General features: G+C 38.7%; 1 protein-coding gene across 1 annotated transcript; it reads left to right on the top strand.

Annotated features, from left to right (window-relative positions):
* Positions 1-296: 296 nt before the first annotated feature.
* On the top strand, positions 297-25,758 carry LOC308131417 (polycystin-1-like protein 2; the record flags this gene model as incomplete). The annotated part of the gene is made up of 30 exons (XM_080498145.1): positions 297-362; positions 478-622; positions 2,193-2,332; positions 2,419-2,598; positions 2,971-3,108; positions 4,201-4,347; positions 5,481-5,612; positions 6,571-6,684; positions 7,744-7,858; positions 7,974-8,164; positions 8,245-8,475; positions 9,083-9,184; positions 10,258-10,436; positions 10,649-10,795; positions 13,114-13,313; positions 13,424-13,647; positions 13,887-14,073; positions 14,979-15,192; positions 16,016-16,256; positions 16,389-16,485; positions 16,568-16,702; positions 16,841-17,026; positions 19,446-19,776; positions 19,891-20,024; positions 20,139-20,266; positions 22,565-22,725; positions 22,865-23,075; positions 23,660-23,761; positions 23,908-24,039; positions 25,567-25,758. 30 exons carry the CDS (start codon positions 297-299, stop codon positions 25,756-25,758), a joined length of 4,902 nt encoding a protein of 1,633 aa, XP_080354271.1.
* Between the last annotated feature and the right edge of the window lie 972 nt (positions 25,759-26,730).

Consider the following 26,730-nt stretch of genomic DNA (forward strand, 5'->3'; position numbering starts at 1 on the left):
AATAAAAAGAAAAACATTGACAGCATCTGCATTACTGTTGCCCCAAAGCTTTACTCTAAAGACAAAGTGAGGTACTTGATCCTTTTGATCATTTTATTTTTGACGTGTATGTTCTTGTTCAACTGGTTTGATACATGTGTTGTTACAGATGGACATTAGTATTTCTGTTTGTAAAATGTACTGAGGATTCCTATCAATTTTCACTTAGAATGATACTTTCTCATCCTTTGCCCTGCAGTTTAACTTGTGTCTCAGGCTGCAACCCAACAGATTCTGTCAAAGATGCAAAAATTAAAATGATTTGCATAATTTGTAAAACGGTCATCTGGAACATTGAGGACCCAGATGATAAAGATTGGCCAGTAAGTCTGACAAAATTCATATATGACTCAGATATTGGACAGTATCTAATTGTGCAGAAAAACTATTTTAGTTGTTGATAACGTTTTTTTTGTTGTTGTTGTTGTTTTTTAACAGAAAGAGACAAAGTCTTGCTACAAAAGTGCCAAGAGAAGGCCTCTCATCGAGAAACAGGATGGTGGCAAGGAATACACTGTGAAAGCCTCTGCTATTGCAGTGGCCAAGAAAAAGAAGCGAGACATCACAGTGGTGATAAGTGCCAGTAAGTATTCACTAAAAATCACAAAATCCAAATGGTCTTGCCAATGCTTTTGTATGAGATTTGGGATTTCAAGCTGATTAATATTTAAGTTAAGTTCAAGTCTATCCATCCATCTCAGTATAGACTAGACATCTCTGTCCCCTGCAACTTCCTCTAGATCCTCTGGAGGGACCCCAAGCCACCCCCAGACTTAACCAGCGATATAAGCCTCATTTGCACAACAATGTTTTCAAATTAAAATGAAAAAGGTGCAAGGTGGAACTTTTCGGAAACGCTCCATCTATGTCTACGTGTAAATGGACGAAAACACACATTTTTAAAAACACTGCTAGTGCGCATGTGCACCAGTACCTGAACAAGCGCGAGAGACAGAGAATAACAACAATGGTCATTTCCAGACTGTCATGGCCCCCAGTTTGTATTCTCCTGGGACTTGGTAGTTGAGAGTTACCTGTACTAGTAATCCAACCAATCTGGTAGGTTTATTACATCATTTTCAGCACTTATGCGGAAACAGATATTGTTTTCAAAACATTGCCATACAAAAGTGAAACTTTTGAAAAAGAAATGCAAAGATTATGCATTTTCACTTGAAATGTTGCATATAAACCAGGCTTTAATCCCACCAGGATGTCCCTGGCAAACCTAGAAGAGTCCAGGGGTGACCAGGGGGTATCCTAAACCAACGCACCTCATGCTTATGATGTAATTTCCTGAATAACCAGAGGCAGCTAAATCCTCAAGCTCTTTTTTGTGTTGTTTTCCAAATATTCAATCCCAAGTTTACCAGATGATGCACACACATTTTGAGATAATCTCATATCAATAACTTATTGTGATTTGTTTTCTTTTGAAAGGGGGTATACCACTGTATACAACATACACCCTAAAGACATCATCACCTGATGCTACCCCAGCTTCTCCTCAAGTTACCACCACTACTGTAGCTACAACAACTGTGAAGAAAGCTACTACCTCTGCTACTGGCATTACTACCCCTGTAACTAAAGCTACTACCCCTGCGACTGCATCTACTGCCTCTGCTACTAAAGCCATTACAGTTACTACAGTAAACAAAGCTACCACAACTGCTAATAAAGTTACTACTACCCCTGTGACTAAAGCTACCACCCCTGCTACTAAAGCTACTACCCCTGTTATTAAAGCTACTACCCCTGCTACTAAAGCTACTGCCCCTGCTACTGGAGCTACTACCCCTGCAACTAAAGCCACCACAGCTACTACAGTAAACAAAGCTACAACTGTTACAAAAGTTAGTAGTTTTGTTACAACTTCTCCAACCTCTGCTACTACTGCCAGAGGCAAAACCTCTGAAACAACCTTTACAAAGCTGGGGAGTCTCTCATGTAGCGTATCGCCACCAAGCAGAACTGTGCTTGAAGCTTTCAATATAATTTGTCAAACTGCAGTACCCTGCCCACACTGTCAGTACTGTTTCAAGAGTGATGGTAAGTACAGGTACCTCTAAATATTTAGGCACTGATATGACTTTTCACTGAAAAGTTTCTTGAGAACTTCCAACGGTTTTATCTTGCTTGGGTATTATCAGTTAAACATCTGCGCTGCAGTACGACAAATGTTGTGAAGACCGTCTTCCTTCCTATGGGTGACCCACCGGACTACAGCTTGAGGATAACAGCAACAGCATCAGATGGCAGCGATGTGGTCACCACTGTTTTCACAGCAACGGTTTGTCAAAAAAAGGATGTGTATAAATGCTGTAATTCACTTTAGAAGAATACATTTATTAAAAATTTATTTTTGTCTCTCTTTAGGTTACGTACCTCACATTTCCCATGCCTGATGTTGATAGTCTTAATACAACTCTGAGGGATACTGTGGCTCAGCTGAAGGATCAAGGGCTTCTGTCAGGAGAAACCCTGGGACAGCTCTTCTTTGCTGTCGCCACTCAAATTAACAATAATATTTTTCTTACAATACCCAGCAGACAGAAGGTAAATGTCAATTGTTGTAATTCGTGCCACAGGAATGATGTCAAAAAAGGTTAATGAGTTCTAATTTCTAGACTAGGGGTGTTGCGGCTCCAAAACACCTCACACAAGCTTCTTTGTCTGAGATCAGTCTTGTGGAAAAACACAATTTTGCACCTACCAAATGTGCTGAAATCCTCACTCCAGTCCAGTTTTCCTGCTTTGAGTTTGAGAACATAAGATTCACTTCCCAACTCATTTATCCAACCCCACAGACCTCATGATAGAGACATGGTTAAAATGTTATGCCTTTCCCCACATTGAGTAGCAATGAAAAATTAAAGGCAGACTAAAATATATATCTTTAATGCTCATGAATTAATTTGTGTTTTGAAGCTTCGTGAGGATATGGTGGCTATGATGATCGATGTGGTTAATGAAAGTACCCCCAATACTACACAGGAGGTTCAGGTGATAGCGAGGGGCCTCAGCGCTGTTGTCATGGAAGGCACTGAGCTCAGTTTAACTGCACAGGTACTGTACATATCCACAGGTAAGAGAAAAAAAGCCACCATTTTATTTTGATAGAATCATTAAGCGCTGCTTTCATTGTGGTCCACTGAAGGAAATGACAGGATGAACAATGCTGCTCCAGGTCTGCCTTGACATTTGAAAAGATGCAGGATATCAGAAGTTTAGAAATGTGTTTTTGTCCGTGTTGAGGTTGCTGTAAGACCATGACTGATTTTTCAAAAGTAATGTGGTTTTTTTTTTTCTCTCTCTCGTTACGCCACGGTTTTATTCATTGCAGTAGCATAATGTCAAACTGTTTAAATGCCTAAATAAAAAAGAGTTTTTGCCGTTACAAAAGCCAGAAAACATCTCTAAACAACTTTTTTTCAATGAGGGACAGATTTGACCATGAAAGTTCCTGACTACATTATTATCATATAACGTGTTGGTACCTTTTGGATTTATTATAAGCGAGCCATCAGTGAGCAAACTTTGTTTCCTCCTCGAAGGCAAAGCATTGGGCTATTTGTATAACTTTGATTTTAAAGTGAGCCAAATCCCCTGGGGAAGTCTGTGAAATCCATATGTATTATTATTATTATTATTATTATTATTATTATTATTCGAGTATTATTATTATTATTATGATTATTATATTATTATTAATAATAATAATAATAATAATAATAATAATAATAATAATAATAATAATAATACAAGCAATCAAACAGACAGACATGCGGTCATTAAACAGATGGAAATACACAAAAATGATTATTATTGTCGCAATCATGTTCCTTAGAGGATTTTAAGCATTTTCCATGTTACGGTCATTTATTTAAATTTTGCTTTGCTTTTGCAAAAGAAAAAAAAAAAACGAAGGTCAGCCATCACAAATTTCACTTCTTATGTGTTTTATATCTTTGAGGTAATATCTGCAACGTGTGACCTCTTTCCAATGTCTATAAAAGAGACATCTTTTACATGCCACAAATACCTGAGTGAAGTTATTGTAACAGAAGAATAAATATATGGTGGAAAACATAAAGCACTGCTGGTGAAATCAGTATAATGAATCCATCTGTGATTGTACAAGTTTCTTCTTACTTTCAGATTGCGGCTTCAACATTCTTCCAGTATCTCAGTTCATCTGTTCTCACCATGGATATAAGCAATTCTGAAGAAAATAAGAAAGACATTTATCTTGCAAGCAGCGCCATTCTGGAGGGAGTAAGCTTCATATTCGAGTATTCTTCCAATGTGAGTTGTTTACTTCAAAACCCATGCTGGTGGGATTTGGGTCGTCTGAGCAAAACAGAGTTCTTGTTTTTTGTTTTAACCCAATGGACAAAGTAATTTCTTTGTCACACCTAATTATCTGTTAAGAGTGTTTGTGTATGACCGGCCAGCTGGGGCCCAAAATAATCAGGGAGAAAAATTATTTAACCAGGAACATGACCATTGAGATACGTTTTCATGTCATTTTGATGTCTATCTAAAAACCAAGTGCTTCTGTCTTCTTTCTGCAGAAAATGATTTCTGATGCCCTCCTCGATACACTGAACAATGTCCTGAGTGCTTTGTTGTTATTTAAAGAGACAAATGAGCCACCGACTATAATCCAACTGGAACACATTAGTGTTCTTGCTGAAAGGTACGTTTCTAATGATCCATGCAGAGACTTGTGTTTGAAACTGTTGATATTGTCCATCTACTCACACATGTGCAGAACAACTGTTTACTGGAGCTGTGGTCCGCATGCACAGTAGCAGCGTTTCAGAAAAATTGCATTTACAGTGATGGAGCACCATTGCAAATGGGCCCTAATAGATAATCTGATCTATGGCAGAATAAAATGTATTCAAGAGCACAGTTCATCAGTCCATCCTCTATTGCTTTATCTAAGTTATCTTCAAGCCGATCACACCTTAAATGAACCATGTATGCATGGTGAGAACATGCAAAGCATCCAACCATTGTAACCTGTTAACTTGTTACCGAATGCATAAAAAAACGAGAGCAAGTGCATTCAGTCACATCTTGATGTTGAAGGAATTTATAATGTTGCCTCAAAATGGTTTAAGATTCAATATGAATTGGCTTTTCTTTCCATGCAGAGTTTTACCAGAAAAACTGAACAGAAAGCCTCTAACTGTCGCAAACTGTTCCTGCGCTGGATTTTTCATCCCAACTATACCTCCTTCTGCAATATCTTCAAAGAAGTCAGTTGACATGAGAGTAAGTCTTTAAAGCAACTTCGATGTGTTTCTTTGTTGTATACGTGACCTAGTTTTCCCGATGGTGTTCATGTCAGATCCACATCAGTCTCAAATCTTTCTTGGGTTCCTGACTGTGGTTTTTGAAATTGCTTTGCTGTCTATTTACCGCCACAGATGATGACCTTTGATAAAAATCCATTTTCCTGGCATGACGGAGGGAATATCAGTGGGCTGGTAGGTGCGCTGTCCCTGACAGATAAGGATGGGGCCGGTATACCTGTGGAGAACCTAAGTGAAGAGATCGAGGTGAGTGAATATACTGGGCTGCATCTGAGACTCATCCTCAGGTTCATTTTCTATTGTGATCTCCTGCTGAGAGTGTGTGGACTTTTTGGTGTTCAAGTTTTAGTGACAGAAATCGGCTTGGCCTTTGCATTCATTCCAAGTTCTTGGTAATGCACCCAACTGCCATGACCAGAATCCCATTATGAAAGTGAGATTAAACACAATCAGGCCACGCTTGTTGAAAAATATTATGCAAGCAGTTGGCTGGTGATGCAACATTTTTTGAAGTGTTCACCAAAAAAGTGCAACATTACTACAAGTCCAGAATATCTAAACCTGTGCACTTTAGAAGGGATTCACACAACATAGTTACTCAACCTGAACATGTGGTTAATTAGTGCTCGGCGCACTGCAACTTTTCTCGTATTGAAACTACGGAAGATGCACATATCCATACAAATTTCGCTCTTAATCCCACACTTTATCCCCAATTAAACTCATGCAACCGATCTCAAAAGCAAGAAAATCACCCACAGTGGTACCACAGTGCATTTTTTCTTAATATGATTGCAACAACATATCTTAAAACAGTTAGGACTGAGCTATGGTTACCATGTTTATCTCTCCTTCTGGTAAGTCTATAACAGCCTGTAAAGCCTCCCTCAGGGGAGACCAATTAGTGGAGTTTTCATAAAAGAACATTGTTCTGTTCTTGTCTGTTGTGGGATTGTAGCTGCCTCATTACCTTGGTACTTATTTCATGGATTTGGGTTGGATTTGACTTTAAGGCCTCAGAGAAAGCATATCAAAAACCTGTTCCCAAACATAGTACAGTCAGAATATAAATCATAGAAAAATGATGTCCTTCAAGCAAATATTTACTCAGTATTTAATAAAACAGAAATCAAATCGCGTATCTGAGTACTAAAGTTCTTTTTACAATTCCAAGCTGTTTAATATGTTATGTATTGGCCCACAGATTTTTTTGCCGAGGCCTGGTGGTGAGCAGCTGAATTCTTCTATTCTGGACCTGGGAAACTTCAGCACGACAGTCGTAGATGTGCCCTCTGCTAACACTACCATGGTGTTAAAGGTCAGATGACACATTCGCATCTGCTGCTGAAGCCGAATGGTTGATCATTATCAAGTCAAATCAAGTCAAGTCATATAATAAAGAGATAAAGAAAAAGAAATATGAGCGCACACGTGCCAGCTGCTCTGTGAGGCGGCACTTGAGCTTAAAGAGCCTATCAGCATGCAAAAGAATGAAGCGTGTCTCGGGGCATTGTGATTTACGATCCAAATAATTCATTCAAATTAAAACAATGTCTGTGGTATATGCATGAGTTTGCATTGTTTTGCATCAATCTATTAACATAAAACGTGTTATATATTTGATGCACCCAAGCTAGACTAACGGATATTGTGCTGAATTGACTGCAAAACGTGTCATTAAAAACTAAAATTATTCCTTGTTTGCGAATGACAAAGTTCAGGTTCAGGTTCTACTTATAGAATCGAAGGAAACTGCAGAAAGAACGAGAGAACAGAACAAAAAGTGATTACTTTCTTTATGAAGTCTATTAAAAACCATAACAATATTATAACAGTGAGAGTTGTTCCATTTATTTTCATCCATTATTTGTTGACTTTGTAATATTAATTGGAGATGAAGTAACGCAAGAAACATTTTTTTTCTCTCTTGTCTTGAGAAGAGTTCAAAACAATCGTCAGAACATTTATAATAAATGAAAGTGCAATTACAATAATCGCATAGTAATTTTTACAAAGTGATTACCATGGTAATGTACATTTTAGTCTGCTTAAATTACCTAATTACCTCCCTTTTGTGGTGCCCAGCAACAACTTATTGCTCAGATGAAGAAAAAAACAATTTCCCCAGTAGGATGAAGAAGTAAATTTCCTTTCTTTCTATAAGCATGACTTATGACAGCTTATGCTGTTTTGATTGTTCTGAGTGCTTCAGTAATGTAATGACAAATTCTGATTTGTCCTCATGAGATTGTTAAAGTAGGAAAAATTAATCAACGAATAGAGTACAATCAATTTTCTTGAAACACTGTCAGCTTGGATGATTGAGATTCTGCATTGCTATGACTTCACTGGATTCATGTGAAATTGCTATTTAAAGATGATCCCTTCAGAGGACCCTCTCCCTTTCAAAGTGTTTCTCGGGTATCTGGAGTACCCCACTGTGACAGACTATGTTGCAATGGCAGAGATGCCTCAGCAGGGAGCTACAACAGGTAGAGCAACGTTACTTTATTTTGTAGATATGATTGCATTTTATTTTTTATCGACCCTGATGTTTTTCAGATAAGCTTTACGATAAAATCTGTGGTTGTTTTCACGATGTGACAGAGGAGAGATACACATGGCTGCTGGACCCTGCGACTTTAAAGGGAAACACAGGTGTGCACTATCTTGTGGTCAGGCCCATTGTTGGCCCAGGGATCAAATCCATCAATGCCAGTTTGACGATCACCAACATCATGGCCTCATGTAGATTTTGGAACAACTCACTACAGACCTGGAGCAATAACGGATGTAGAGTAAGTGGAGTAAATAAATGTACCTTCTTTGGTGTTTTTGTTTCTTTACTGAAATCACTATTAGGGTTGTTAAATTTCAGGTTGGTGTAAATAGTACAGCTTCAGCAACCCAGTGTCTCTGCAACCACCTGACCTTTTTCGGGAGCTCTTTCTTTGTCACTCCCAACCTTGTCGACCCGTCACGCAGCGCCGAGCTCTTTGCAAGCTTTGGTGAGAATCCGGTGGTTGTTTGCTTCGTGGGGGCGCTCTTTGTGACCTTTTTCCTGCTGGTTGTGTGGGCGAGACGGAAGGACATCCAAGACACAGCTAAGGTACAGAGCCTTGTGAGCACAGCACTGATTTTACAAAAAAATAAAAAAAAATAAATGAAGATCAAAAAGTAGCATTTTTCTTGACTAAATTGATGGTTTTGCTATTTGAGGAATGCTGACTTTATGCCTTGTAAAGGTTTCAAAAGGATATTTGTGGTTCCACAAGATGCTTGAAAGTGTGTGGGTTTGTGTGCGTGTGTGTGTGTGTGTGCGTGCGTGCGTGTGGATGTGTGGATGTGTGCTAAATAATACTGATTAAAACATTTCATTCAAAAATTGGAATACAGCTGTTTTCTTTAGGGTAATTACAGTCAATGGATTTCTCATAGAGTGCTTTTCCACTGGTTCAAGAGGAACCAAAATGATTTATAGTGTAAGTCACATGTATCGATTCGCATGAATAGTGTCGACAGCCATGCAAGTTGCATAGTCTCCCTATTAAGAGCAATTTGAGGTTAAAAGTGTTGCTCAAGGACACGTTGGCATATGGGCAGGGAAAAATGGGGAATCAAACCCATAACCATGTGACTGAAAGACAACCCACTCCAGCAAGTGAGCCACAGCCACCAGACTATCTCCACTTTGTGTTTGCTCTTCTGGTGAACAGGTGAAGGTCTCAGTGCTGGAGGACAATGATCCCATGGGTCAGTATCAGTATCTGTTGAGCATCGGTACTGGGCATCGTATCGGAGCATCCACTTCCTCACAGGTAAATACTATGTTCAGTCAGCATCAATATATCTGATCTGATATATAAACCAACACATGTAAAAAACAACAACAACAAAAACACGGTGCATACCATCCTTCTTCCCTGAACTTTGTGAGCACCATTTGTTTGTACCCCTGTTTGAACTCCTTAATTGTTGGATGTTGGCTGAGCTCCCCCGACAAGCTGTTCCACAGTTTTACTCCACAGATAGAAATTCAAAAAGCTTATGAAGTTGTGCATTGCACATGGATTTTTAAGATGTATTTCCCCCGTTATGAATACAGTTTGTATTCATAATTTCTGGATGTTACCTTGAAGGGAATTTATGATGCTTTGTATATGATTTGAGCTGTTTGACAATCAACCAGATCAGTGAATTTTTATGTTTTTTTTGGCTCTGAGAATAGTGGATTTGTGTGATCTCTGCAGCCTGTGTTGTGGACAATCGCTATGCCCCTTTTTTGCAGTGTAGCTAGTGATGGAATTGCACATTTGTTGGGATTGCGCCAAATCTCTTCACAGTAATTTGAATACTGTGATCCTAGTCAACAGTACACAATGTGAAGTGAACTGCGGTCTATAAAGTGTTTGGCCTTCTCGAGAATAGAAATGTATCGTGGTAGTTTGTTTTGTATGTGTTTTGCTTAAGTTTTTTTTTTTCATCCGGTATTACCTTGAAAAATTGGATTTCATGGGTTTTTATAATGTAATATAAATAACAAACAAAAAAAAAGCGGTACTGTTTATCGTGGTATACAGTACTGCGTGCATTTTCACTGCCATGCCAATTCAATCTTGCATGAACTTTCTCATCCTGAACAGGTATTCAGACACCGTTTATCACGTTTAGGGGGGGACAGGGCTTATTTAATTGGCATGTAATTAGTTTAATTGAATATCAGCACAACTTATCACCACTAACAGCAAGTTAAATGAGTGACCATCTGTAACACAAGTTAATTTAATTATGTTGGTGTGTGTGTTTTATACCCGTTTATACTTAAGTGAGTCAAGCTCCAAATAGGCTGTTCACCTTTTTTAAAGATAAATGAGTTCTCTCTTTATTTCAGGTTGCATTAACTCTGCTGGGTGCAGAAGGAAACAGCGAGCCCCACCACCTATCTGATCCAAAGAAAAGAGTGTTTGAGAGGGGTGCGGTGGATTTGTTCCTGCTATGCACACCCTTCGCCTTGGGGGACCTGCAGGGAGTCAGACTGTGGCACAACAACTCTGGGGACCACCCTGCCTGGTAGGAAGATATTGACAGATCTATTTTAAAAAGTCACATTATTATTGTTAACCCTTACAGATAAACCTGGTTGTCAAAAGATTCAGAGTTGTCATTTTGGTGTGCTATTTCTCAGATGAAACTGTTCGCTATAAGGCTCACCCAGGATGGAGAGGGTCTTAGTAAATGCTAATTCTAAGGATGTTAAAACCTTTGTTTCCACTGTACTCCAGGTATGTAAGCACGGTCATGGTGCAGGATCTGCAGACCAAACAGAAATGGCATTTCCTCTGCAATTCCTGGTTATCGGTGGACATGGATGACTGTACTCTCGATAAAGTTTTCCCAGCTGCAACTGAAGACGACCTGAAGAGGTTCAGGTAAGTTGAAAGTATTGCAGCACCATGAGGAGAAAAATGTCAGTCTTGTTTACACGACTACGTTTCAAGTAAAAATGCCTCGTTTTTGCATTCTTGGTTTCAGAAATCTTTTATGTTACATGGCAATGTTTTGAAAATGGTGTCCATTTACACGGAAACAGCATAAACACTAAAAAGGATGTAGTTAGTATTCCAGGCCAGGAGTTTGCAGCTGTGGCTGTTGATGGTGTAAATGCTGTAAATTGGGCCTGAGCTTCACAACATCATTTTTACAAAATGAAGAATTTATTTAAACTGTCATGGCAGGTGCAGCTGTGTTGGCTGGAGGTCACAAAGAGGGTAAAGAGGGTAAAGAGGAGAGAGATTCTGGTTCACAACCCTCGACTGGCAAAGATCTAATTGGGAAAATGAAAGGCCACTGCTTGTCCAACACCACGACTTAGGTACACTTAATCAAGACACCTGAATGCTCAATTCTTTTAAGGAGAGGTTTTGTAGAAATTGAAAACAAACACAAACAAGTAATAGGAGTGGAGCTGTATTGACAAAACCCCAATAAAATAACTGTAATCTGTTCTGTGACTGAACTCTGCATCTCACACTCATGAGTTTGCACTGATTTAAGTGTTTGACAGTATTTTGTACCTCGGATTTTGTACCTCGGATTGCTAATCAGCCAAAGCTGACTTTGAAGTATTACTTCAAGCACTTGTTTTACTGTCGAGTGTATCGAGCCTAAAACATGTTCCCTCTTCGAAATGGTTAATCCAGTCAATCAGTTAGTCTCTGAGTTAAATGAACAGTCATATTTTGGACAGAATGTTGTTTTTACAGCCAACATTGCTTTGTTAGGTCACATAATTTAATATACATAAATACAACAAATAATGCTGAAACGTTCAAAACAGCATTAAATTGTCAAAGTAGTTATTTAATATCATATTGCAACATAATCAAAGGTATTTGTTTGTATGACATATTTTCATGTATCTGTTCCACAAATATATTTTCATTGCAAAAGCTAAGTGCAAAACATCACACAGTCGGGTTGTGTGCAACAGACACAACGTATTGTGTAAGGAAACTAAATTAATGAAGGGCACAACTGTAAAATTGGTGCATCTGTACTAATTTGGTCACAACAATCATACAGTAGCAGCTTATAAACAATTTCAGGGCACGTGTTAAGTTCATTTAACATACAGAAAACACAGATAATATCAAAATCCGACAGATAACAGAGACTTACAATTCAAAAGCCCAATGGCAGCAGGGACAAATGGCTTTTTTTAGTGTGTTTGCTCTGCATTTGTGCTGCAGAGTGCAGGTTAACCAGAACAGAGCTCTCTTTACTCAAGGATCTGACATTTGTAAATGTGAGAAAGGTCATTTAGTATTAGCCCAGGTATTTTACTGTACAATGTCATAATCCAATACAGTTTGGTTTCATTCTTGAAGGAAAAAGACTCAAACTAGAAAATGTTTGAAAAGCATGAACTAATTCAATAAAACACAGGTGATATATTTTTATAAACATCTGGTCAACATTCAGTCTCTGGTTAAAGTGAGATTTCTTACAGAATTCAACAACACGGGGATCAAAACTGAGTTTGTTGTCTTCAGCAGGGCAGAGTTAATTACATCTGTCGTCTACCTCAACAGTTTATTACAACAGACTGAAGTGGTCGGTGTTTCCTAAAATCTATTATAAGCTACTATTTCTTGGCTACATTAATGTCAAGGAAAGATGATTGGAACCATTAATTAAAATCAAGTAATTAGCAGGGTCACAACTCCACCAAAGAAACACATTCGCTGCATTATTTGCAAATATTTGACAAACATTTGGTTAGAGTAACGAAAATAATGAGGGAAAGAGACACAGCTTTGTTTAGGGAGTCAATAAACCAGAATATAAGCCTTTGGACTGTATAACAGATTATATTATACTGGATCTTTAACCTTTCTGGTAAATTATTAAATTGTAGACATAAATAATTTAAATCATATACAATGGACCAAAGTAGATTACGGTGTGTAAGTGTCTTTATGTAGTCAAACCTATAATTTAGTCAAATTATAAAGTGAATAAAACATAGCATCGCTGTCAATTTCCTCTCCTCCCACCTCAGCTGCTTCATCTTGTGTCTCCATACTAAGCTGGTAATTTAATGAGGATTTGCAGCTTTTCTGGAGGCACCCGAATGCTGCAGATCAACTCTGAGCTTTACTCCAAAAGTGATAAAGGTAAAAACGCTATAAATCCACCACTAATTAGACGTGTATGTATGTTTTCTCTGCCGCTTTCACTTCCCCAGTAATCTGTTTTTTATGCGGACGACAAAGGATTTCAATGATGGACACCTCTGGTTCTCTGTGATAAACCGACCACCAGGCAGCAATTTCACTTGTGTACAGCGAGTATCCTGCTGTTTCTCCTTGCTACTCTGCACTATGCTGACCAGCATCATGTTTTATGGGATTCCCACAGACCCCGCTGAGCAGACCTTGGACCTCGGTATGCTATACACTTTCTTTCCACCCCCCCTTATAAATACAGTTCAATTTACTACAAGGAAAAATAAAGCCAATAGGTTATTATTGATTTCACCTCATATCTGTTTTCAGGTCACTTCGAGTTCACCTGGCAGCAGTTCATGGTGGGAGTCCAGAGCTCCCTCATTATGTTTCCAGTGAACATCCTCATAGTTAGTATTTTCAGGAACACTCGCCCACGGGAGACGTCATGTTGCCAGCGTAAAAAACAAAAAAATATCCTTGAGGAGGATATTAACTCGCAGGTCACTACCACCAATACAAATGCCAATGTAACTTTCGACATCATCATCAAGGTGGGTGCTTCAGGTCTGCTGGTGGTGTGTAGAGAAGACGTCCACACTGAATACTGACGCGCTGGTAAATCAAGTCATGCCATGAATTTTTTATAGTGTACAACACTCCTGCTAAATTCTCCACATAGTAACTGCTCTGTATATCATTAACATTATGTAGGCCTTGTATATTACAAAGTAATACATTGTATGACATTGTGAAGCTGTATTTATTGAAACACTTGTGTATTTTATTTTAGGATATTACAAGGATTGCCAATTCACTGTCTAACACAGTAAAAAGCAACGTTCCATCCACAAAGTCTGAGTTTGGGCCGGGACAACAAAATGATATCAATGCAATTCTCTCTGCGGTAGAAGATGTCATCAAACAGAATAAGAAAACTTGTGACAACACTCAGTCCAAAGCGTGCCCTCGGGTATCAGGTGTGTTTTCATGTATTTCGTGGCTTCAGCTCATCCGGGGTCTGGAGGCAATAAAAAGAGCTGGAGCCTCATCCCCTCCTCTAACCTCTTGTGTGTGTTTATCACAGCGTGTGTCAATATTCTCCAATATTAACGGCAAACACAGTTTATCAGGTGCGAGCTAGTGCTGCCTCAGGAGGATTGGAGCGGTCCTCAAAGACCCACAATGCTCGCCACCTGTTCACCTGCTGCCCTGAAGCATCAATAGAAAACTATAGCTTCATATTCATAAACAGTCTCACCTGATTGCAAACATTTAATTTATAGAAATACTATTAAGTCACAGTTATTTCATCACTTCAAATGTAATTTAAACACTTCTGCTGTTATGTAACTACTTGAAAATGAAGTAAATAGGTAATTAAGTTATTCATTCTTTCTCTTGTGCATTTCTTTCCTATTTTCTTTCCCTGTTGTTCATTAATTTAATCTTTCATTGGTTTTTTTCTTCAATTTGTTAATTCAATCTGTCCTTTTTTCTGTCTCTGTTCCTTCATTCATTAATTTGTTCCTCGTCTCATTGGTTTGTTTTTTCCCTAAGTTATTTTTAGTTATTTTATTTATGTGTTTATTTCTTCATCAGTTCTTTCCCAGTTCAATTCCTGTATTTGCTATTTCAAACCTTCAGTTGTTTATTCATTTGTTGCTTCATTCTTTGTTCCTTCATTATGTCCTCCCTGTTTTTTTGTGTATTTGTTCCTTTCTTCTGTCATTTTACTTCCTTTGTTCCTTCATTTGTTTCTTCTTTTCCTTTATTATTTTTCACCCATACTATCTATTGTTTGTTCTGTCATGTGCTGATCTATTCCTTGCTTCCTTCCTTTCTTATCACAATGCGTTTTTTGTGTTTTTTGTCGAGCGAGCAGTTAAAGGATTTGAAAAGAAGAGCAACAAAACTCAGTACCTGTACAAGCAGCTGTGCCACATGGAGACGGAGCTGAGCCAGTTGGGAGCCTCCAGCTTCCCCTCTGTTCAAAGCCACAGCCAGGCTCTGCAGCAAGTCCAGAGGATGAAGGGACTGTTGGAGGAGCAACTCTTCAGATCCAACTGCATCAACGTAGATGAAAACGCATACAAAAAGTACTACAGTCATTTCTGAATATTGCTTCTTAATCTTTTTATTTATCCATGCATTTTGTTGTTCTTTATTCGAGGGATTTAGTGGTATTATGTAAGGTTGAACAACTTTTAATCGGCTTAAGGTGGCACCTAACTCAAACGCCATCGAGAGTTTAACACAGCATGAATGTGAGCAACTCGTTAAAAAAAACTTGCCTGGATATTTTTTAAGGTGTTTACAGTCTCCAAACTTCTGAATTTTGCTCTGTTAGCATGTATGTTAATGCTCTTTCATATGAGGTTTGAATGCAGTTACCGCGTCTGTCAGTTTTCCAACCATATGAGTACATTTGCATTTATTCAACTATTATATACTTCACCCAAATTGTGACAGGCAGCGAGAGGGACACTCTGGAGACAGGCTGTAAGTTCCAGACACAGATTCAGAATCATTCAGTTCAAGGCACAGTTTGAAGTGACCAACAAACCCAAGACAAATGTCTTTGGATTGTGAGAGGAATCCTGAGGAGATAAAGAAAACCCACGATCGCAAGGGGAGATCATCCAAACTGGGCCCACACAGTATATAACAAGGGTTTGATCACTGTTCTCCAAGTGTACAAACTAGAATCTGACAAAACTGAGACTCTTTTCAGTGTTGTCATAATAAAGAAACCCAATAAGCCAAATGTAGAAGAAACCACATTTAATGAATCATAAACTAATACTTGCACCAAATAATGTCATTTCAGGTTAAAATTCCATCAAAATGGAACTTGCGCTGCAGTAATTCAAATCAAAGGTATCTTCAAGCCAAATGCCTTCCAATTCTTTTGTCTTATAGGTCAATCCTTGCAGACAGCTCATACGATAACAAAAGCCAGACAAAAAAGAGGTGCTGTCATGGAGGGTTACCATGGTGGTTTATATTTGTTGGCTGGCTGCTCGTCATTGCCACCAGTGTCATATCAGGATACTTCACAATGCTTTATGGGTTGAAATTTGGGAAGGAGCGATCTATAAGCTGGTTGGTGTCCATGGTCGTTTCCTTCTTTCAAAGTCTGCTCTTCATTCAGCCAATAAAAGTAAGAAGCACATTTGCCCTTATTTCACATACTTCAATTCATAAAAACATTTGTACCAAGGAAAGTCTTTGAGCTGAAAGTTGAGTTGAATTTCCTGTCGGTTCTCACCAACCTTCCCTCTTCTGATCTCAGGTGCTGTGCCTTGCAGTCTTCTTTGCACTTGTGATAAAAAATGTCGATGAGGAAGATTTTCAAAACGTGGCGGTCGCAAGAAACGAAGGAAATTCAGGTCAGAACTAAATTCTCCCTAAAGACATTCCCATATTTTCCTCTAATGATGTAAAACATCCAGACGTCTCCTTTCTATGCAGGCGAGGGTAAAGATCTGCAACCCAGGAGTCGGGTTGGCGGCCTCTACGAGCCCCCTCCGCCTTCAGACGTTGAGAGAATGAGACAAACTAGGATTATGGAGCAGAAAGCTTTTGCTCTCCTCAGAGAGATTTTGAGTGAGGGAGCACATAATCAAATCTCTCCGGGGTTCCATGATAAAATAAGGGATTATAGCAAAATCAACTTGGCACTTTAGAGAAAGGATCCTGCTGTTGTGTGTTGAAACACCTGTAACACGCACATTACTGTTCCAGCCTACATGGGATTCATGTGGATGCTTCTGCTGGCGGCGTACGGCCAGAGAGATCCCAACGCTTTCTTCCTAAACCAACACATCAAGAAGAGCTTCAGTCAGAATATCTCGGATACCATGAGTCTTGGGGACGTGTTCTCATGGACCCGCACATCTCTGCTCAGTAATCTGTTTGGAGTTTATCCAGGTACTGTACCTTATGCTCCATTCGAAAACAAACACAGGCAGAGATGGAAAGTTTCCCCGTGTTTCAACTAAATAGATGAAGAAAATGGAATCGATCAAAAAGGGATAAAAGATGTCTAGATGGGTTATAGACCAACATTTAGAACATTTGTTTGTGTCAAGATTAGCTTTTTCATTTGAGAGGTTTCATGAGCAGCTTTGTTCTTGAAAGCAGAATGCTTGACTACATTCCTAAAATCCTGTGTTGAAACCATTTTAACAGATGCTTTGTGTTTCTTGAAAAGCAAAGGCTTCATCTGACACGAGTCTGCCGGAGTAAAGCTGTGTTACACACTGGCGCTGTCCAGAATAGCAGACGATTTTGTCTCTTGCTGTGAAATTTAACAGCAATCAGCTCCACAGCTGGAGAGTTTTTATCCCACATCTTAAAATTTCATTATCTTCTTACAGTACTACACAGTGTCTCTCCATGTGTCTATAAGCCAACTGGAATTCGCTGGTTGTCTGTTTGTGTCTCCATAAATTACCAGAGAAAATTAGTCCAGACTTTGCTAAAATGTCAGTACCTATGTTGTTTTTTTTTGTTTTGTTTTTTTAATGTATAGATAATTGCAGGACTAATTCAACTATTTCTCACATCACTTTAACAGATTTCTCAACCTTGTTTGCTGTCTTGCCTTGTCCATAGTTGGCAACCAGTCAGAGACGACCAGTCTGGGAAAACAAAGTTGTTATTTTTATGCAATTATGCAGTTATGCAATGTGGTTATTTTTAAGCAATCAATAAAGTCCTCCCTCTAAAGTGTTTATACACCTAAACAAGTGTGCTGAATGATTACAGCAGCTAAGACTTTCTTTATGCTGTCAAGAACATGAAATACAAATATGTATATACAAAGGGTTAGATATTGGGTCAAGTGATTCAAAAAATGTTTTGTGAGCCTGTCCTCTTTTCTTTTTTTCTTTTTCTTTTTCCCCCCGGATATGACGTAAAGTTGTTTTCTTAACAGATCCCATCATAACTCATATGTTGTCCTTTGTTGTGGCGTTTACTTGGATTTTTACAGGGACAGTTTGGCAGGGTGTGTCTGCACTCAGCAGCTTTGAAATGTTTTGAGTTTGTACAAATTGTACACTTCATTTAAAGAAGTCTTCAATGCTGCCATTAGAGTGATGCATTGCCCCAACCCTCCAAAGAAACACCTGTCAAAGAGACGGTCTTGGATGCACTTTGGTGTGAGAAAACACAACACGGTGCATAAATGTTTCAATGAAGCAAGTGCAAACACCAACAAGTGCTGGAACAGTTGTGTGTGGTGGTTGAATCGCTTTAAAGTGTCTTTTTTTTTTTATTGCGTTACAATTTTTGGGGATATCGAAATACCTCACCACGGCAGGTATTATGGATAATAAAATGATTATATATAGTACTCGTTTGCATGTAATAAATTCAGTAACGTAATAGTAACTTCTCAATAGTGTAATAGGATATTGGAGCCATTATATCATAATAACATTTTACCAAAAGTGTAATATGTTATTACATGAAGGATTAGCATTGTAAATAATTTTAAAATGCATCAAATGCAGCTAATATTGTAATAACAGTTAAATAGAAATGCATTTCTAAAAAAGTATAAATAATCTTTTTTCAGATTTTGTGCACTTTGCTTAAGAGTAATAAATGTAGTGATTGACATAGTTGTCATACTCATTCACTGTTGATACTCTCTGAAATATGGTTGTAAAAATATTTCCTATTTTGTTACATTAATGGAAAGTTGACATGCTATTGACTTTATCACATCAACAATAGATAAAATCATTACATTATTGTAAGTTATTATGTTAAAAGAGGTGATTATATTACTGGTTGTGACAGACCTGTTTGTGGCTGAGACATAATATAGAGCAAGATAACACATATTTGAAGAGATTAAGGACATAATGTGAATAGGGATTTGAAGTAGACTATTAAGAGCCCGGGGGCTCATGGCGGCTACATTAGACTGCATTACTTTATTATCACTGTTATCATTGTCAGTCAATTTCAGTAAAGATCAATTGTTGAGCGCCGGACCGCTGTGACTGCAGTTCTTGTGTTTCAGGTTTTAACATGCGACCGGTTCAATTCCGGGCTTGTTGATGCACTTTGGAAGGGAAATTAGGCCCCATGTGGTAAAACTGCTACAGTAATTGTGAGCGAAAGGTATCAGAGTACAGAGTTCATTTGACTTTATGGCAGAGAGAGTGTAATAATTTTGATAAGAAATTGATTTTCTGTTGTTTCCTTAACCAAAGCTCGAAAGATCTAATCTGTGAGTCAAACCATACAGAAAGATTTAGTTCAAAATGTGCTGTATACTGAACATTGTAGTGAAAAGAATTGTGTTTTTTGACAGTCTAAAATTGTGTTGCAGGATTTATTACTGATGGAAACTCCAAGCTGATCGGGAATGCTCGTCTCCGTCAGTTGCGGGTGCAGAGAAGTTCCTGTCATATCGCAGGCTTCATGCGGGAGCTTGTGCACGACTGTCATGCTCCATATTCATGGGACACAGAGGACATGGGCTCCTATGAGCCAGGCTGGAACCGCTCCCTGATGGATAAGATCTACACCAGCACATCAGATCCCTGGACCTATCAGACGCAGGCACAGCTTAGGTCCCATCCCATCTGGGGACAACTGGACCTGTACAGGGGAGGAGGCTTTGTGGCCGAGCTCGGTCCAGATTCAGAAACTGCTAACAGGTGACGAGCAAGCATCATGATATTTTCTGCCATGCGACAGGTCACACTGATGTCAGCGTCTGTGTTGAGCTTGCATTTGTAATGCATCCTGATCCTTACTTTTTTCCTCCACAGCACCCTTGAGCATCTGTTTCGAAACACTTGGCTGGACATGTACACAAGAGCCATCATTGTAGAGTTCACTGTGTATAATGCAAATGTGAACCTCTTCTGTATCGTCACACTTTTGCTGGAGACCGCGGCTGTAGGTAAGTCAGGACTTTCACTATTTCATAAGTCATAATCCCTTTAGGTATGGGACTTAGTCATAATCCCTTCAAAATAACCTTTATTAACAGTGAATTTTCTCTCTAACATGGCAGGAGCATTTCAATTCCACACTGAGCTTCGGACTGTTCGTCTTTACCAATCTACAGGCGGTCTTCACATCTTCGTCATGGCTGCTGAGATTATTTATCTGCTCTTCATCCTCTATTACATGTTCCTGCAAGTAAGGGAATAATACTACATTGGGCTATTCTGGGACTGATATGTTCTGCTCCATTATCTGCAATTTGATGTTTCACAAAAAAACAGGCCGATAAAAGAGTCACATCACCTTCCACATGATAACCTGACACATATATTCCACAGTACCACAGTCTAATAATCAATCCAGCAACATTATTATTGAGAATGAGAGATTGCGTTTGAATTATTGGCTTGTCAACAGTACATGGGGTTAACTACTAAAACATACAGTAACCAATTTGTTAATACAAAATGATTTCACATCACTGCCAGAGCAGCCCTCAAACCCTGCTCAGTTTCCTCTCCTGTAATTATTACAGAGGCGGAAGTTAAGTATTGAAGTCATTTGTGATGTCTGAATTGAGAGTAATAGCATTAATCTTCTGTCATTTGCTATTTTTTTCTGACAATTATGTTTTATATAATATTTAAAGAAGCACTGAGTCATATCTAAATGATAAATTGCAACTGTCTATTTTAGTTTATGGCTCTTCACCATTACCTGCAATTCGTGAGATACGGAGCCACCATTGTTTGTCCGCTCCTGCTCTTCAGGAAGAGCTATGGTACAGTGAGGAAGTTACACTTAAATATACAGGGCTTATACTTCATCAAATAGGAATGTTCTGAAGTCTTTGAAATTCACCTGAGATAACCAAAATAAGACTTCAGAGCTTTGCTAAACCTGAAACAGCAACAGAGTAGATGATTGGAAATCACAGGAAATACCCTGTGGCAGAGCACATTAGCTTGTCAAACCTTGTAAACCATCCTCCGGAAAGGTTAGGTCTGAATTAAGAGCTTTTTTAATACTTAGTTAATCACAAACATGGCAGGGTTTTTTTCCCCCTCTTTTTCCTGTGAAATATCTGCACAAAAGATCCTGCACACATTTCAGGAAGGGTCTTGTTAGTCTCTTGATGACGTAATGTGGATAGAGAGTTCTCAAAAATAGAAAAGTCTGCTTTCTTAAGGTGGCAATAACAAGCACAACATGGCTGAGAGATTTCATACTTCATGAGAAACTCAATTGTAAAACTTCTCAGGCGGAAACTGCTCAGAAAGAAAAAAAAAGTCTCACAAACAATGGTTGTTGGACACTGTACTAGGGACAAGCAGCAGCAGCTTCCAAAACAAATACAACCAGGTAGTGGAGAATATATTGACGTCATGTTATTCTCACAGTCCTGGAAAACAAAATAAACTAGGTAGGCATCGTTCTTTATTGGGTACATCAAGTACCTTCTCTTATTCAAAAGGTCCAATATAATTGAACAATACATGTCTCGGAGATATTTGTAGATTCAGTGGCATATTCTGACTTGACTATGTTTAGCATTATAAGTTTGCTGTTTGGCCCCATTTATACAACATACAAAGTGAAAACGCATCAGTATTTTTGTATTTTCTGTTCATCTCACAGTCCACCTTGGAAGCTGTTTTTTTTTTTTTTTTAAGTCATATTTTCAGTGGCTCCGAGCAATGTTGTCATGTAACCAGCCACCCTAAGTGCAAGAAAAGTTTCCAATTTTTACTTGAAAACCACTGTTAAACGGGACCTTAGATAGCAATGATCCCCCAATGAGCATGACGGCAGCAAACTGATATACCAGTGGGCACATAGATGCATCTGGTGTGCACTTTTAAATAGGATAACATTAAAATAAATAATGGACGAATGAATAATGAATAATCTAATCATAGACAATTTCTAATTCATTAATTTGCTATGTATAGTTAATATGCTCCCAGACAAGCTGTAGACATGCGAAGACAATGGTTTCCCTCATCATTGCATGTGATTTAAATGTTTGCAGATGATGTAATGATTTTAAAGATGCGATGCATTGTGATCATAGAGAGAAAGATCGCACTGACATTTAGCTCTTAATTGTGGCAACTGATTATGGAATAATGCACATAAATATTCATCCAGTTACAATGGGTCAATAGTTTAAGAAAAGAATAGCAATTCAGGATATTTAGGACTTTGTATAAAATATGAGTATAAATTACAAAGCAGCATTTCGATTGAAAAACATAAATCTTAATACAACAGAAATATTTGTGTGTGTGTGTGTGTGTGTGTGTGTGTGTGTGTGTGTGTGTGTGTGTGTGTGTGTGTGTGTGTGTGTGTGTGTGTGTGTGTGTGTGTGTGTGTGTGCGTGTATGTGCAAAATTAAAATAAATTTACGCGGTTGCTCACCACTTCCTTGAACATTTAAGACACACACTGTTCTACACGTGGCAATTTGCTCTCATTTCCTCTCGTGGAAAGGTCAAGTTAATGAAGCAGCAGCGGTGTGCTTACTTCAAGAACAAGTGGAACCTTCTGGAGCTGACGATCATCCTGCTGAGCTGGAGTGCTGTGGCTGTCTTTATTAAGCGCACCGTGCTTGGAATCCGAGATGTTGCCTTCTACCGCGACCACAAAGACCAGTGAGGCTTTGCATCATGAACTAAATCTAACATTTTATCTATTCAGTGTGTGATGAATCATTGTTTTCGGTTTTCTGTGCTTTGTGCTATTCAGTTGTCCTTTGTTGCTCTGATCACTCAAATTTTGGCTACCGTACAGATTTGCCAGTTTTTATGAGACAGCCACTGCCGACGCCGTGCTTCAGTATCTCATCGCCTTCTTGGTCATGTTCGCCACAGTCAAGATGTGGCACCTGCTCAGACTGCACCCAAAGATGAACATGATCTCAGCCACGCTGCAGCGTGCATGGAGTGACATATCCGGCTTCCTGCTCATCATTACCATCATGTTAATGGCATATTCCTTCACAGTGAGTACTTGCACCACTTTATTGCGCAACAGATGAGTCTCTTTGTTCTTTTTCTTTCCCAGTGCAAGAATATCCACTCAAGTCACTGCTGTCTCATTAGTGCAGAGAAGAAACTGAACTGTCAGAAATGCCTCTTGTTTGGAGATGTTCCTTTAAAGTTCTCAATTGCCTGTAGAGAAACCCAAGCCTATAAGTGAACTTATTTCAAATCAAGAGCAGAAGTGAAAGTGAAATAAATGTAGTAAATTAAAGTTACCCAGCCCAGACAGTATTAATTTTCCTTCATTTAGGTATAGCAACCTCTGGGTAGCATTTTAATTGGATGACACTGATGTCCTCAACTCGTGACCCAATAAAAGCCTGACTGATCACAATCTTTACCTGTGGGCATTTATTTCACCATTTTCATAATTGAATCTTCCACAGTGTATATTCTCTATAGTATGAATGGTCATATGCTGAATAAATGTTAAATCTAATGAGTAACCTCAGTCAATTATCTATAAAGATCCCAATTTATTCAAAGTGAAAAGAGGAGACGAAAACGTTATTCAAATAAATGAAATTATTTTTGTGCTCCCCAGAGCTACATGATTTATGGGTGGAAGCTGTCGTCTTACAGGACCTTGGCTAATGCTATTCTGACCATCTTCAGCCTGCAGATAGGCAAGTTTGACTATGAAGAGGTGAGTGCTTCATTCCATCGGCTCAATGTTGACAATCAAGCCAAAAGCTAGACTGTATGTCGAAATCAGTGAATATATATGCTCTGTTTTTAAAGAAACATAATCCGATGTCAGCCACATTGATGCATTGCTGTGGCATTTTCCAGGTCTTGAGCAACGCGTCTTTGATGGGCGGATTACTGTTTGGTTCCTGCATCGTGTTCATGACATTTGTTGTGGTCAACCTCCTGATTTCAGTAATCCTCGTTGCTTTTAATGAAGAGCAAATACACCACAAGGTAATATTTATCATCAATCAGTGAAGAAAACTCAATTAGAAAACACCAGAGTTTAATTGACCAAATTTAGTTTTGAAACCAACGTTAATATTGTTACAGCATATATGTGCTGCATTGTATACAGTATTTACTGGCACGAAATATCAGCTTGCAATGTTAATATGAACTTTGTTCTTTTCTTTTTGATCAAAACACATTTCAGAAAGTGTTTACACTTGTGGTGAGGTATTCTAGGTCAATCAAAGGTAAAAAGAAAAAGGTTTTTGTGCCCATATTGATATTTTTAACACTGGATGGAACAAGAATTGACTTTGGGGGCCACAGAGATTTTATGCTCACTCTTTGACATTTATTGCATTTTGAGTGTCCGTTTACAAGACAACAGAAGTCTGAGCTACTGAACAAGCAATTTTTTGAAAATGGCTCAGAATCCATCTTTGTGTTAATGGGGAGAAACACAACTTTTCTGAATTGCTGCTACTGCACATGCCCACCACAGCTGTAGTAAATAGTTTGTCTACACATTCGTGAGTAGATGGACAATAACAACAATGGCAGCCTCCAAAGTATTCTCCGGGGAGTTTTATAGTTGAGAGTCGCCGTGATAGCAATCCAACTTCTGTCCAAACAAATGGCCACATACTCGGCCTTGTTAATGTTTTTGGCGTCGCAAAAAACCAATGGCACCAACCTGTGGCCTTGCATTGCTAACTACATAATTTTCAGCATTTCTGTCATTTCTGTGGCCTTGTCATGTGAACTTAGAGCTTTTTGGCAGCAAAAACACAAAACAATGTGTTTTCACTGGAAATGTTGTCGGGGGGCTGGATTGTGACTGAGCACATCCTCCTCAAAGATCTATGAGAAAGACGACAACTGACTGAATATAAATGACTAATTGTATGGTCTTAATTTTAGAGTAAGAGTAATACAGTAACCTGTATGTAATTGACACCAGGTTCAAATATTTTTTTGTCAGCACTCTCGCCTCAGGGCTTTCATGTGTGGGGTTTGCCTGTTCTCCCGCAGGACACTGAACTGGAAAAAGCACCGTAAAAAAAACAAAAAACAAATGTCACACATTACAAGACACTTAAGTACAGACCTCCTGGGAAGAGATGGAATAAAAAGAGCTTGATTCAAATCTCTAACCAATCATACAGTGCTTGTTGCATTTGTTGATTTAGAAGCGCTGTACTGTTTTGTTTCATTGTATGCAGAATATGTGACATGAGAGAAGAATAACAAGCAGCAGCATATTGAAAGCAGCTGCATTCGATTCACAACAAAGCACTTCCAAAGCAACAGGGTGTTCCTGAGCCAGATGTTTTTGTCCTGAACGTTAATTCTCTGTTAATTAATGTCTTCCACATTTAGACAAAGAGGTTTCTTTTTATCGCAGCTGTTTGACAGCATTCTCTAAAGTGCGTTATCAGTAAACAGAAGGAGATCCATCTGAACGAGCTCTGAGTCACAGGCCAACAGTGTCGAGCCTCACCTTTATTTCTGTTCTTCTCTTACTGTCAGCCTTCGGAGGAAGAGGAGATTGTCCATGTGATGCTGGGGAAAATCTTCAGTGTTTTTGGGATCCAATATAAATGTGCTGCAGACACCAGGGGGCTTGATGTGAATGGCAGCAATGGCCGGAATATCCTGAACTCCTCTCCAGAAGAGATCAACATTTTTCACATTAAACCTGACAATATAATCAGTCCCTAGCAGTACCTTTGATTGTATTGCATATGTTTGATTATAATGATGTTTTTTTTTTTGTTTTTTTTGCTGGTTTCCTACTTAGAGGCAAAATCAATTATTACATGGAAAAATTCTGTGGGGTCAATATTTAGAGAAGATACATAAGAAAAACAGCTTATTTCCACTTTAGATCTTCAGAATGTGGTTGCATCATGTACTAAAGCATGGTTCACCTTGTACAACAAAAGTGCAGTGAAATAGAGAAAACCGCTGTTGCTTTCAGGTCTCATTTGATGTCATTTGTTGTATAGTAGTCACTCCATGGAGTATGTTATGCTGCGAGTGTGAGAGCTCCTTCACTTCTGAAGTGGATTGGACTCGGAGCGATGCAGACCAGCCCCGTACCTTTTAGCTGCTTCGTCACTGAAATGAAAGCATACATTTTTTCGTCATTTGAATTAATTTCATGTGAAGTAGTAGCACTTGTGGGCGGCAGTGATTTAGTAAAGCTGATATGGTGTGATGAAGGAGCTGAGTGGGACTGGTATCGAGCAATCACTGTGTCTTATCTCTCTCTTCACTCAGTCACTCCTGCCTTATTATCAATCCCTCCCTATTTACAATTTATTTGGGATTTCTGCTTCTTTTGCATCATGTTGTGGCGATTTAAGTGAGCACCATGCATTGAATTATATAAAGCACTGAGAAATTGATTCTGTGCACTGTTGATTTTGCAAAACCTGTTCCTCAGTTTTTCAAGCATTTAGGAAAGATACTTAAATAAAATACTTTAAAAAAAAGGGGGGGGGGGGTTCTGATTTGTATGGTACCCATAGTGATAATGATATGAAGCCTTACTGCATGCTTTATTAATTTGAATGATCCTCTCTTGATGAATTCTTCTCAAAATGTAAATAAATGCTGATAACCTACACCTACATGTTGTCTCGACGGCCATGGAATGTTTTTGATAGCTGCTGTTCATGTAAAATGATT

Source organism: Blennius ocellaris (genome assembly GCF_963422515.1).
Source record: "Blennius ocellaris genome assembly, chromosome: 6".
Taxonomy (NCBI): domain Eukaryota; kingdom Metazoa; phylum Chordata; class Actinopteri; order Blenniiformes; family Blenniidae; genus Blennius; species Blennius ocellaris.